Below are 14,822 nucleotides of genomic sequence, written 5' to 3'. Positions count from 1 at the left end.
ATTTTATTGTTCCATTTATGTGAAATGTCCAGAAAAGGCCAATCTTTAGAGATAAAAAGTAGATTAGTGGTTGCCTAGGGCTGGACATGGAAGGGACAGTGACTATAAATGGACATGAGATTTCTTTTCAGGATGATGGAAATGTTCTAAAATTAGGTCATGCTGATGGTTGCCCAACTCTCTAAATATACAAAAAAATTATTTTTAATTCATGTTTTAAATTGAGGGATTTTATGGTTTGCAAATTAATCTCAATAAAGCTGTTAAAAATAATTTTACAAATAGAATGGAATTAAATAAAAAAAACTAATGGGATTTCCTGCACCTCCCTCTGAAGGTCATTTAGTGCTGAAGGTGGTTATGACATATGCAGATTCCAAATACTGGGCTTTAGAAAATATTATCCTAGTTACCCAGTCAGAAAATATCAGGAACTGCTTACTGGAAGAATGGGGACACTTAAAACACAATAAACACATCTATTTCACACTCCTTATGTGCCAGACACTGTGGTTAAGTGCTTTACATGGCTTATCATTCACTTATTCTTTGCAAAGTATATTTGTCGAACACCTTCTATGTGCTGGGCACTGTCCTTGGTGCTGAAGATACTGTGTGAATAACACAAAGTCCGTCCTTTCGGGGAGCTTAAACATGTAGATGTACAAATATTATTTTAAGATTATTTTAGGTAGTGATACATGAATTTAAACAAAAACCTGGATGATGAGAGGTAGTTACAGTAGGTGGGAAAGGAAACAGTTTAGATTGAGTGGTCAAGGAAAGCCTCCCTGGGGAGGTGGTCTGAGGTAACACGTGGAAAAGTCATCATGCAGACATGAGGAGAAGAGTGGCTTGGGTGGGAGGAAATGCTAACATAAAGTATATCAGACAGCAAGCAGTAGAGAAATGACAGTGTAAGCAAGGGAGAGTTCTGTACAGGATGATGCTGAAAGGATACACAAGGATAGAAGCTGCAGATCTTGAGAGTCATGACACAGAGCTCAGTTTAAAGTTTGGCTTTTCATGGAATAGTACACAGCCATGAAAAATGAAATCATGTCCTTTGCAACAACAATATGGATACAGCTGGAGGCCATTATCCAAAGTGAATTAGTGCAAGAACAGAAAACCAGATGCCACATGTTCTTACTTATAAGTGGGAACTAAGCATTGGGTGTTCATGGACATACAGATGGCAAAATAGACACTGGAGACTACTAGAGTGGGGAAGGAGTGATGGGGCAAGAGTCGAAAAAACTATTGAGTACTATCCTCACTACCTTGGTGATGGGATCATTCATGCCTCAAAACTCAGTATCACACAATATACCCATGTAACAAATCTGCATGTGTACCCCTGCATCTAAAATAAAAGTTAAAATTATAAAAATAAATATAAAAATAAAGTTTGGCTTCTTATTCCAAAAGCAATAAGAAGCAAATAGTAAGATCTAAGCAGGTGAGTGACATAATTTGATTTACATATTAAAGGGGACCCTAGGATCTACATAGGAACAGAAATATAAAAGATAGAATAAAAGAAGTGAACTTAAGAGCTAAGAGTGCTGCAGGAACTACAAGACAATGGTGGCTTAGATGAAGATGATGGCAGCAGGGATGGTGAGAAGTGGTAGGATCTGGGGCATATGTAGTAGGATAGGCCAAACAGGATTGTCTGAGTTGTAAAGGGCAGAGAAAAAGAGGTATCAAGAAAGATCCTTGAATTTGGGCTTGAGCACCTGGGTAGAAGGTGCACCATTACTTGAGATGGCAAAGCTTCCGTTTGAGTTTGGCTTTACTATCTTCATGTCATAGATGAAAAATGGGGCTCAGAAAAGCTAAGCAACTTTGCTTCAAATTACCTTTCTAATGGGTAGAAGAAGCAGAGTCAAAGTCAGTGACTCAAAAAACTATCTTCTAAACCGCTCAGTACTGCCTTCTGCCCACGGATTTCTTGCATCCTTAGCCAGCCAGTAGATGGAAATCAGATGAGGTGGCATTCACTGGGTGGAGACAGAAAGACTTCTTGGCAGTGAAGGCTGGTGGGTGGGCTTGTCATAGAACAAAAAAGAAAGGAACAGCTTGGAAGAGTAACATTTTTCTAGTGAATCACATTAAATAATCAGCATGGCTTATACCCAGTGTCAGCCTGAACTGAGATTGACAGCTAATAAAAACACAGTAATTACAGGAAAACATCAGATTGGAAAGTACAGAGATTCTTGAAACACCTGAAGCCATTTAATATGTCTTATGTTTGCTCCAGACCAACAGGCAGCTCCCAGAGCAAGACCGGTCTCATTACTGAGCTAATGGACATTATGCTCTGAGGTACTTTTCCCTCTGCCAAATATATCAGAATTTTAAAAATGGAAGCCTGATATTGCCATGCTGCAAATGTTTACAAGGACATCACTGAGTGTTTTAGGTGTCAAGTTTAATTTGAGTTGGCCTGGCCTATTCTCTTAAGGAAGGCTCCAGAGCGGTCAGCCAGGTCACAGGGAGAATTCCTTCTGCTCTTGCTCTTCAGGCTGTGACAGAAATCAGACCTTGATTCCCTGAGCACGCTTCCCAAGAAGGGATTGCTCCTGTCACCACAGCCCAAAGGAGTTAGTTGTGATGAAAGTTGTCATGCTTCCCTATTCCATTATTTTAGGTATGTTTGGGGGTTTTGTTGGTGATGGTGCTGGTTTTTGTTGTTGTTGCTGGGGGCGAGCGGGGGTGATGGAAGGAGAAACTCATTCACACATTCTAAAATATTCATGAGTCCTCCTCTAAATTGCAGATAGTATGTTAGATTCTGGGATGATGGCAAATACTTAAAATTACCAAAGCACAAAAGAGACAGCAAAAATAAAATGGTAAGATCTGAGTGTGCATTCACATGTGTGTGTGTGTGTCTGCACACTCCCTCTAGAGACCCCGCCCACCTGCCTCCCACTGGCTCCTGTACAGCATGCTGGCTTCTGGGGGCCTGGGCTGTAGCTCTGAGCATCAGCAGCCTGGAGAACAGTCACTCTTCCATGTGCTGTGTATTTTCCTGGGCATTTTTCACCTCACAACAGCTCTAATGGCCTTGGCATCAAGCTCTTACTGGGGATTAATAACTGGCTGGGCTTAATGGTCCTTACTGTGTCCCGGGCCATTTTCCCAGCCAGCCATTAATTCCAGGCAGTGCCCTGGACTCTGGTCATTATGGTTCCCTGGGCTGAGAGGCTGCCCAGTGGCAAATGGCCACAGCCTCCTCTGCAGACAGAGGTTTCCACAGCCTACCACCCTTTCTCTTTGTGGCATCTTTAGCAAGGCCTGGGGTTTACAGCCAAATAATTGGTTATGGCATCACATTATGTCTACTTTGTATGTGGCAGCAGGTAGGTTTCTCAGAGGATAGATAAGGCAGGGGGTTGGGTTTCATTCACTCATTTATTCATCCATCTATTCAGTATTAATTAAATGATTTTTCTTATGAGTCAGGATGGAAGAGAGACTACTAAGCTAGGAGTGAACTAAGATAGATGCCTATGTTTCCTAAGAAGGAACGGAGTGTCTCACCAAATGAGGCTTTAAGGAAAATGTTCCAAAGAATCAGGGAGGCTGAACACTATGAGGAAAAAGTCAGAGAGAAGGCCTTGCTCAGTGGAGAGCCCGCTGGAGCCACCTCCCCTCTTGTGTCTTCGGCAGTACATCATCTCCCAGGCCGACGGGCAGAGATTCAAGTTCACCTCCCCGTGTTCCACTTAGTGATTCATCAACCCAGCATCTGAACGCTTAAGGGAAGAACATGTAAATATTGCATCAGGAATCTTGACTCACCAAGGCATGAATATTTCCACCCATATCATTAAGACACTAAAGGTTATAATGGTACTGAGAGTGTGGGAGCATGCTTCTCTCAGAGGACTGTACCAAATCATGAGAAACAGGGTCACACAATTTGTACAATTTTTTGCCATTCTGCCTCCTAAGATACCATCAGTCACCCTGAATACAAGAAACAGACTTCATTTTGTCCTTTGGAAGTGGGTCAGCCTTTAGTACATGCTCTTCTCAGCTGCTGGAATTGTAACATTATGTTTAGAACAGCTATTGTCATTTTATCGGCACCCCTTACCAAAAGCACCTAAGACATACTTCAGACTTCGATCTTTTTTGCATTGTTTGATGCATCTGCACAACTCAAAGAACGAGTGTTAGTGTCTGAGGTAATCAATACCAGAGCTCAGATTTCTCAGGTAGCAGAAATCAAGAGGGTGGCTTTTGGGGACTGGGTCAACCTGGCATGTTCTAGTGGTGCCCACTAATCACAGAGGGTCAATATGGCAAGGTCAGGAAACTTGGCCTTCTCAGAAAGAGTGTTCAGCTGGCCTGCTCTGGGCAAAGAGAAAGAGAGAGCGCCAGGTCCTTGGAAGGCCCCTAAGGTGATGTGTTTCACCTGCCAACCAGTCTCTGTTCTGAGAATCGAAGCAGAATAATTAATTAAGGGGAAAGAGATGCTACTGGGACCTTTCTTCAGAATGTTTTCCCTAGTAATAATGACTACAATAAAATTACAGATCCAACCGGAAAATTCAGGATAATTCTAGGTGAGCGTGATGAGAAAAAGCAGCTTCCCACGGCCTTAGGGTCCACTGGGATGAACTTACAAAGTAACCTTATTAAGCAAATGTGCTGAGTTACACAGAACCTCAGGGGTGTATTAAGTCCTCAGTGAAGGTCTTTAGAATGAATGAACAAATCAATGTTGTCTGGCCACAAGTATTTAGTGTCAAAGTCAGTCCTGCCATGCTCCACCATCAACCCTCTGTCAACTCTTTGCAGTCAGCTGTGGTCTCTACTTCCTCAATCCTACCACAATCACACTCTTGTCACTTCTGTTCAGCTGAGACTATTTTGCCCGAAGTCATCAAATCCAAAGCACATTTCCCAAGTCTTGTTTTACTTGTCCTATGACACTGTTGACTACTTGCTCCTTTTTAAAATTGTCTCTTCTGCTGGTTTCCATTACATAATCCTTTCCTGGTTGTTCTCTCACCTCTCTGGCTCTTCTGGATAGGCTTAAATGTTCCCTCATCTTTGGTCCCATGGTCCCTGGTGCCTAATTGCATTATAGCACTTACAGCACAGTTCTGTCATGGTTTGTCTGGGGGCACCCTCAACGTGGACTGTATGCTCTTTTATTGTGTTATTAAGGTTAGCGCAAAAGTAATTGTGGTTTTGGCCATTACTTTTAATGGCGATTAGTTTTGCGCTAACCTAATATCTGTAGCACCAGGTTCAGTGCCTGGTACATAATAGGAATTTCACCATTGAATAAATTATCATGGAACTCTTCCCTCTTCATCATTTATGTATGGGATGTGCAAGTAAAATAAGGGAAAGGAAAGTTAAGCATTTCCTCCATTTTTTGGCCACTGAAATTGCCTCTCATCCCAACAGTTCGCCCAGGGATTCAGGACTCCTTACTCCAGATTTCAGTAGTTTTCTGAGGGGAATAGGGGCCACTTTCTGGACATCTGGAATGTGGCACTTCCTAAAGAAGGTTTGGTCTCAACCACATTTCAGCATCATGTACTTAATGTTCTAGTTAGATGAATCTATTTCAAATGATCCTCCAAGGAATGGAGGTCTTTGGTAGAAGATTCTTGTCACTTTACTGCATCCGCTGAGCCCAGTGCCCTCAGAGTGGTAACAACACTACTGATTAAAAAATAGCATCACTGAGTTTCTAAGAGGCAGGAAAGAGGCAATGAGGTAAGAAAACATCCCGTAACACTGATTCTGCTTATTCTACTGCACTGTGTTGGCATCATGGTGAATCCCTTTGTCTCTGCAGTCAGGTTTCTTGGGTTCAAATTTCAACACTGCCACCACCTTACAGTCTGATCTTGAGCAAACTGCTTCATTTTTCTACCCTTCAATATTCTCATTTGTAAAATGGGAGTGATAATATACTATCTTAGAGTATTATTTGAAGGATTAATGGAATTATATTTATAAAAAATCAGAACAGTGCCTAACACAGTTGTGGCTGAAAAGCACTCAATAAATATTAACTGACTGGCCAGTTTTCCTTTGTGCCCCCAGCTTTGCTGTGCTCTCAACAGCCCCTTACTCAGACTTCAGCAGAACCTCCTCTCCTTATACCGTGTCACACTGTATTGTCCTCCTTTACTGACCACTGTCCCTCACTAAAGTGTAAGCTTTCAAGGCTATTTGCCCCATTTTTGCATTCTGACTGCCTAGCACAGTGCCTGTCATGTAAGAGTAATTAGATGTTGGGGGAATTATGAGAATTTGCAATGGTAAAACCTCCATTTCATAAGCCCTGCATCAATTATAAACCCTAAGTGTTCAGTGCTGATATCGTGAGTACTTATTGTACAATTACTTTATGGACCCCTGCATTCTCTTCTAAATGGGTGATAGGGAACCCTGGACAAGAGCAAAAGGCTCCGCACTGACCAATAATCCTAATAGCACCTAACATTTATTGAATGATCACTATGACAATCCTATGCTAAAGTTTCAACCATATGCAGTTGCTATTTTTGCAGGCCAAATATTGGCAGTTTCAAAGGGCTCAATCGAATACTGTATCTATCTTAATTTTTTTTATTCTACCATAGTAGAATGAGGTTTTAACCTCAGTTAGAGATGAGAAAACTGAGACTTGTGGAGGTTAGTGTCTTACCAAGGTCCCACAGCTAGTAGGTGGTGGAAGCAAGGCTGGGCCCATCCTGCTACATCCCAGAGCTGATGCTTTGAGGCACCACAAGGCGAGGGAAGTTGGCTGCCCTCGGGTGCTCTCAGTGTAGTTCTGAAGACACAGCCATGTCTCAGGAAACTCCCAAAATAAACACAAAACTGAATATATGCAGTACTAAGTTGGATTCAATTTCCTGAGACAGTACAGGAAGCCAGCGTGTCCTGTTCAAAGTTAAAAGAGAAGAAGCGCATAGACTCTGGAAAAAATCTAACAATGCAACATCCCTTCAGAACATCTTGTTATTTTCTTGTACATTTGCTGGCCTTGGCCTCAGGCCCTAATTACATTATCTTCAAACAGCAACTAGAAATATTGCTCATTAAACATGAACATGGGAAGGTTTAATTTGTTAGCACGTAGGTGTTTTGAAAGCAAATCATTGGTTCAGGGCATTGAACTGAGTGCTGCCATTGGAGTTGTCTTTGGTGAACACCATGTCCTGGCCAGAACTTTGCCATGATGCGTGTTCACTGCAGATGAGAGAAGGACCTAGGCCCTGCAATTCCTAGCTGGGGTCTGTGGCTCTGAGCTTGACGCTTTCTTTATGTTTATGAAAATGGGACAACTCAGTTTCTCTCCCTCATCCATTAAAATAGAAGAAGCAATCCTAATGTCACTTCAAAATTATGGCCTCTAAGGGATTACAATCAGCATGTCATTTCCCATATGATGCTTAGATGATGTTTGTTTAGTACAAACATACTTGTACAGCATCCAAGAATTTTAATCAAGGTTTAACTTTCAATAAGGTGAGTTAAGAGCATCACAACTAGTGTCACAGCAATTTGCAGGATAGTCTTTGCTTCAACTTGGGAGTAACTTTGGACTCAAAAATACCTAGTTTTGAAAGCCGGAAGCACAACTTTATTACTGGCTAGGAATAAAGGGCAACTTTGGACAAATTTGTTAACATCTCTATGCTTAAGTATCTTCATCTGTAAAATGACCACGAGAGAAACCTTGCTGGGTTGATGTGTCGATTTGGTTATTTAATATCAGTAAAGCCCTTAGTTCAATGTTTGACAGGTCAGTGCTAGCTCCCTTTTGCTCTTGTCCATTGTTCCCTGTCACCCATTTAGAAGAGAACGCAAGGGTCCATAAAGTAATAGCAGAAGGGATATACTCTGACATGATGGGGAGGAGAGAAGAGATGGGTGCCCTTCTTCAAAGGCAGGGAAGTAGCCTGCTGGTGCTGAGTGAGGGTTAAGCCCTTTGCCCCTGACAGTGTCCTTCTCCCCCTGCCTTCCAGCCCCTGAAAATGCACTGCAGGGACTGTGCCCTGGTGACCAGCTCAGGGCATCTGCTGCACAGTCGGCAAGGCTCCCAGATTGACCAGACAGAGTGTGTCATCCGCATGAATGACGCCCCCACACGCGGCTATGGGCGTGACGTGGGCAATCGCACCAGCCTGAGGGTCATCGCGCATTCCAGCATCCAGAGGATCCTCCGCAACCGCCACGACCTGCTCAACGTGAGCCAGGGCACCGTGTTCATCTTCTGGGGCCCCAGCAGCTACATGCGGCGGGACGGCAAGGGCCAGGTCTACAACAACCTGCATCTCCTGAGCCAGGTGCTGCCCCGGCTGAAGGCCTTCATGATTACTCGCCACAAGATGCTGCAGTTTGATGAGCTCTTCAAGCAGGAGACTGGCAAAGACAGGTACAAAGGCACAGGGAAGAAGATGCAGGGGAGGGTGAGGATAAGTCATCACTGGCTGACTCACCCAAAGCAAAGCTTTTGCTACAGGCTTTTGTTGTGGGCTCCACTGCTCATGTCATTGCTAGAGTTCACTTGTAGGGTCCTCTGCGTGACTGGGCTGCTCAAGCTGACTTTACAAGACAAAGTGAAAAGAAGCATGGAGATCATTATATGGATATTTCAGGGCCTTATTTTTGAGGAAGAGGCTACACAGCTCCTGGCCTTCATTGGTTAAAAGTGCAGTATAACAGCTTTATTGCATTTCAGTTTACTTGCATAAACCCTCACCAAAAAAAAAGTATATGGGTTTATTTTTTCCCATTCAAAGGCAAACATTTATTTAGTCAACCAATATTTCTTGAGTGCCCACTACTTGCTCATCACTGTGCTTGGCCCTGGGGAAACAGTCAAACACAAGTATATAAAGTCTTGGACACTTACCAAGTAGTAGCCAGTGCACTGAGGGTCTTGAGAGGGAAGAAAATGGTGCTGTAGATGTGCCATGGGCCCTAGCCCATGGAAACCCAAACTGTTAGCTACCACTCCATATTAAGACACGAAATCAATGTAGTGAGGCACTGAAAGATTTCTTTTCTAAAGTAATGGGAAGAATGGGATAAAATGGAACAGAGTAGAATAGAAAAGACATTATCAGCATTCATCCCACACAATAAGTTAGGTAAGGTATTGTTTCATGAAACTTTTATTTCGGTTTGATAGAGATGGAGATAGATGGATAGGGATTTCTTCTCAAAGTGATGAAAATGTTCTGAAATTAGTGGTGATGGTTGCACAATCCTGTGAATGTAAAATAAATATCACTGAATTACACACTTTAGAAAATGAAATTAAAACTGTGTGTGTGTGTCTCAATCATGATGTAAAAATGTATTTTTCACTATAGGTTGAAAGATTTGGAAATTACTGGTCTGGGAGATAAGGAAAATGCTTTCTCAAAAAGATGTACATAAGCTGAGACCCAGAGCAATAAGTCTTGGATAAAGTAAAGGACCTGGGGAGTGGGAGGGAGAAACCTCCCTGGAGGTCCAGGGAATCAGGTGTGAGAGAACATGCAGTGGGTTAGAGAAAAGCCCCCTGTGGCTGCAGTCAGGAGAACTAGGGAGTGGGGGTGACACAAGGTGAAGAGGTGAAAAGATGTCAGCTGGACAAATCTAGGTGAAGAAAGGACAATGAAGAATCAAGGGCCACTAGAGAGTACAGTTCTGGGTTGGAACTCCGGCTCTGTCACTCTCTAGTTGTGAGGACCTGGACAAGTTATCTAACCTTTTAGAGACTCAGTGACCTTACGTGTGAAAAGGGAATAGTGACTACTAATCGCTGGATGGACTGGTCTAATAATAAAATTGCCTCATTTCCTTAATTCTAAAACCTGTACTTTTATACGTTTATGATGTAATTTACCCCTCTTACAAAAACTGTTACTGAGTCAATTGCTTATCTTTAAACTAAAGGAGAGCTAGACTTAGTGGTGCACGCCTATAATCCCAGCTACTTGAGAGGCTGAGGCAAGAGGATGGCTTGAGCCCAGGAGTTCAAATCCAGTGTGAGCAATATAGCAAGACCCCATCTCATAAAAATTGTTTTAAATAAAGGGATATGATAAATGCAATAAAGAATATAAAGTAATAAATCCATTCTTTGGCTAGCAGCTCATTATTAGAGAATAGTCTCAAAGAAAGACTTAAGTCCAGTGCCCCCAAATTCTTTGTGTGGAAGAGCTAGATAGCTTTTAAATCCTAGAAACCTTGTGACTAGTCAAGGACTGCACCAGGCAGGAGGCATGGGTCTGGTGGAGGAAGGAGGAAGAGCTGGCTGTTGGCACTGTGGCCTTCCTCCCTGGAAGGCCCAGCAGACCCCATGGGCAGCCCAGCCAGCAGATCACATTGGGGATTCTGATCATCATCTCCAGCTGCCACAAAATCCAGTCACGCATTGACCTTTGCAACTCACAGATAAGGGAGACTGTCACTCAGTTGAATGAGTTATTTAATCAAGAAAACATTTTATAAGGAATCAAGAAGGAGGGGAATTATTTAGTTTCATTTTTTACTTGTTGGAAAATTTGAAATAAGTAGAAACCATCTCAACAGAAAACACTTTTCTCTTTTTAGTTTAATGGTTGATTGCTAAATAAGTATTCCTAAAACACTGCCGCAATGTTAGCTATTTAGTATAATTAAACATTGTTCTGGACTCCTTGAGAAATCATTTTAAGCTGATAAGTTAGATACTAAGTCATCATACCCTTTGGCCACTCAGGATCTTTAGGAACCCATCTCACAGCAAGGCATATCCTGTTCACTAAATTCACTAAATTCTGGCCAATGAGAAGCTTTTTCTCACCAGGTCTTTCTTCCTGGTCGTCCTGGCTGGTACGGAGGGAGCCAAAGCTTTGTGGAGTGGCTGGTGGGACTCTTTCCACAGACATCCATCTGCCAGGGTCCACGTAGTCCCTACTCAGGGGAATCACACTTATGAATGTGGAGGATGCCAGAGTACACTGCTGCTCCCAGAAACTTTGTGCCTCTTACCTTCGGGAAACAGTCTTAAAGAAGCCAATACTCTATTGACTTAATATTCTTAACCTGTAGCCTGCTCCAAGCTAAAAGAAACAAGTCAGAAATGGCCATTCAGGACAAAACTATTTCTGTAAATTAAAACCTAAAACATTTAGGGTGTAATGGTATTTCTCAATGTATGCTTTTCTTCAAACCCAACAAAACAGTAGCATATGATACATAAAGTGCAGAATATCTAACTTGCAGATCTCATGATCAGGACTTTCCTTTTGGGTGAATATTTTGAAGAAATAGGGTCATTTAATAGATTGTGATTGATAGAAGTTTCACCCTCCTTAAAAGTGGAGAAAAAAGTGGCTCAGGAACAATCTGCAATTAAGAAGCATGACAAATGACTTAGATGGCCAAGTGGTATTCTTTGATATTAAAAAGTAACTGTACTTGAAAATAACTTTATAATTGAATAAGGGTACATTAGGAAAATATGATTCAGAACCAATATTATAGTAATTAGATAAAGGAAGCATAAATGAAATAACTGCAGGAAGAATATTTCCATAGAGATTATAAATGAGATTCTGGTGGAGCAGAAAGGCCCTTAATTGTAATTTAGTGTGCACTATAGAATTATCAGCTCAGTGTGTTACTTCATCATATAAAAGAATATCTGATAATTTTCCCTAATAAGCACATGACAGCTCTTCATATTCTTTCATTACAGCTGATTAAGTGTAAAAACAGTAGATATTCCTTTGTTAGAAAAAGAGTTCAACAGAGAGTTTTAGAAAGACAGCACAAAGTGTTGCATTTCTATAGCACGTGACCCCAGAAGGCTGTTATTTAGGAAGTCTGGGGAATTTTAAGTGTCACTTTAAAGAACTCTTCACTTTAGTTTCTTTCGTCCTCTACCTTGCATTCTTTTCCCCATTTTAGCCACAAAGCCTTTTCCTGTGCAGCCACATCCTCCTGTATTCAGGCTGTGGTTTACAGTCTCTACTACATCACATAAAACAGAACCAGAGTTATGGGAGAGTTTCTGCCCTTGGAGAAAGCCCCCTTTGGTGTGTCCAATAGCTCTAAAAGCAGAGGGAATATAAGTGTGATTCCCAGATTAGGCTCCTGAAGCTGTAAGTGAGCTGTCATCCTCTTCCTGGGTTCCACATCCTCCCAGTTATTCACTCACCCAGATTAGGTCTAGAACACATGGCCAGTGCATTGTCGCGGCCCATAGGTGAAAACAGCTTCTAACTTAAGGGAAGCCACTTCCTCTTCTTACCCTTTGCCATTCAGTCAGCTCTTCTCCGTTCCAGCTCCTTCAGTCTCAAAGGTCTTATGAATATATAGCCTTAGTGAGAAAGAACGAAAATCATTAATACCTATGTAGGCTGAAGGCTTCTGAATTTCATAATTCCTGCCCTGACTACTGATGGCAGCCCCTACACAGCCCCCAGTAGCAGAGTGTTGGAAGAATTTTCTTCATGGTTGCTAAAAAGCACCGAAAAGAATGGTGAAATTATTTACCTTGTTTGCTCAACCTAGCAACTAAAAGAGGAGGAAGAGATGTCAATGTATCAACATACCAAACTTGGTGCTTTTCATGCATGCTTGCTCATTTAGCTCTCAAATAGCCCAGGGGACAGAGATTCCTATGCCTCCTTTATAGATAAGAAATGAAGGGCCAAAGATCAACAATAACTTGCCTCAGTTCATCCAGCTGGTTATGATAGAAACAGGTAAGATTCAGCCCATGTTATTCCCATCTTTAGGAACTTTTAAATATGCTTTCTGGGATGTTACTAGGTCAAAATACAATGGAATAGGGGAATGAATGAGCAAAGGGCTTAAGAAATAGAAAGTTGAAGACATGATCCCCAGGGATAACTAAGCCACCCATGCTGTCAGGTATTGGACAAAATGAAGGACTCCTTAAAAATGTCCTCTCTCTATTTTTTTTTCTTTTTTGGTCCTTATATGAAATGAAAATAATGATGCAAACTGATAGACAGAAGGTTTTCCTTCTTCTCAAGGATGGGTGCTACACAGTGCAAGTAGAAAAGCCTTCCTGCACCTCTGTTATTCACATCACAAATGATGCTATGGCTGGGCAAAGTCAGACAGTCTGACCTTGGGGATAAGGTGTTTGAAACTGGCTAATGAGGCATGCCGTAAGTACTGAAGGAAAAGTAAAAGCAGCAACCCCCGAAGAATTGAAATTAATATCCACAGTAGTGTAGCATGGTAGGCTGAGTCATTCTCGCAGGGTCAAATTAGACCTTGGTGTTATGTCTCCACAGTTATCCTAAGGTGTAGCATATGGTAGAAGCTCATTACAGATGTCTGAATGGGAAAATTAATGAATGGTGGGGTGCACAAGTTCATTCCTTAAATTTTGTCAATTTTTGGTCTCCTAATAAAAATTTTCTGATATGTAAAATGAAGCAAATGTTTAGTTAAATATAAGCATTCCTGTGGCTCTTTTCCTCTGGTCATTAGCCCATACCCAAATGAGTGTACCCTTCTTACGGAAAGATATTCAATCAAGATGTTGGTGTTAGTCTACTTGAAGGCAAGCTTTCACCCTAAGTTCAGTCAATCAACCAATTGATTAATAGATAGATAAATACATGTGCATGTTTATTTATATTTAATAAGCTACTCATTATCTAGCCTGTTTGGGGAACAAGGAGAATTTCTAGTTACTCAAGTGTTCTTGTTAAGAAAGAGTTGTTAAACGGGGGCTGTCATAAGAAATTGAGTTGTGGTAACATACACTTAAACATTTAAACACTGATCATAATCTTTGATGATGCAGAAGTCCCTTGAGCATCTTTCATTGTCACAAATTCAACATGAGCAATAACATCAATTATGATTGTACTGTGGAATATGGTAATGTTAGTAAGAGATGTCAATTTGGCAAAGTTCCAGATATTTACCAAATGGAGTAGAGAGGGAGAGACTCTGTTTATAGTTAGCCTTACTCCAGGAAAGAATTAAAGATGGTAGTGGGTATAATGGTTACTTTACCAGCTTGCAGACTTAATTATTGTTCTTTCCAGGAAGATATCCAACACTTGGCTCAGCACTGGCTGGTTTACAATGACAATTGCACTGGAGCTCTGTGACAGGATCAATGTTTATGGCATGGTGCCCCCAGACTTCTGCAGGTAGGATTTATTCTGCAAGTGTAAATCATCAGCCGTGTTGTGCAGGATTTATAAATATCTGATTCTGAATATCAACCATGAAACATGTCTAACTGTCTTCTTGAAGCAATTAATTAGCATGTCCCAAGTTCTCATTCTAGAAACAACAAACAGCATTTAATTATGTTATATAAAATATTGAAAGTTTTTGTTTGTACTGCTGGAGAATAAATCCATCTTGTGGGCTCCATTTATCCTCTGAATATTTATCAGCCAGAAGTAATGCAATAAATGGCATAATATTAACGATGAACAAGCATTAAGAAATATTAGTTTTACTCTCATTTCAAAGGAATGTGATAATTTTTTAATGAATTAGAGCAATTCCTTTGACAGTGAGGTCTTTTTTCTAAAATTAAAATATTTCTCTGAGCCTCCTTCCCTTGCCACATCAGTGGCCTGGGCTTGCACTTCTAAGGCCAAAAGCACAGGCATAAATATTTTGAGGTGTCACTTTAAAGAGAACATGCATACATCTCTGTTGCCTCCTTAACTTTCCTCCTGGCATGTGCCCAGGCAGAGTTCAGGGCATACCACAAATGCACTCAGCAATATTCAGGACCTGATTTTTGGAAGCCTGCTTGAAAACTCACCTGTAATTTAAAATAG

The 14,822-nt window shown here is 41.4% G+C and overlaps 1 protein-coding gene across 4 annotated transcripts in view; it reads left to right on the top strand.

Annotated features, from left to right (window-relative positions):
* Window positions 1-14,822, top strand: part of ST6GALNAC5 (ST6 N-acetylgalactosaminide alpha-2,6-sialyltransferase 5) — a 199,724-nt gene that overhangs the window by 170,207 nt on the left and 14,695 nt on the right. Inside the window, exons 3-4 of one of the 4 annotated variants that reach the window (XM_004026004.5) lie at window positions 8,019-8,428; window positions 14,067-14,174. In XM_004026004.5, the coding sequence (XP_004026053.3) occupies window positions 8,019-8,428; window positions 14,067-14,174 (518 nt within the window). Of the gene's footprint in view, window positions 1-8,018; window positions 8,429-14,066; window positions 14,175-14,822 lie in introns of those variants that run through there. The other 3 variants (XM_055368044.2, XM_063697608.1, XM_055368072.2) reach the window with 3 other exon arrangements.

This window comes from Gorilla gorilla, chromosome 1, assembly GCF_029281585.2.
Source record: "Gorilla gorilla gorilla isolate KB3781 chromosome 1, NHGRI_mGorGor1-v2.1_pri, whole genome shotgun sequence".
NCBI classification, from domain to species: Eukaryota; Metazoa; Chordata; class Mammalia; order Primates; family Hominidae; genus Gorilla; species Gorilla gorilla.
This window is presented reverse-complemented; position numbering and strand designations above follow the sequence as displayed.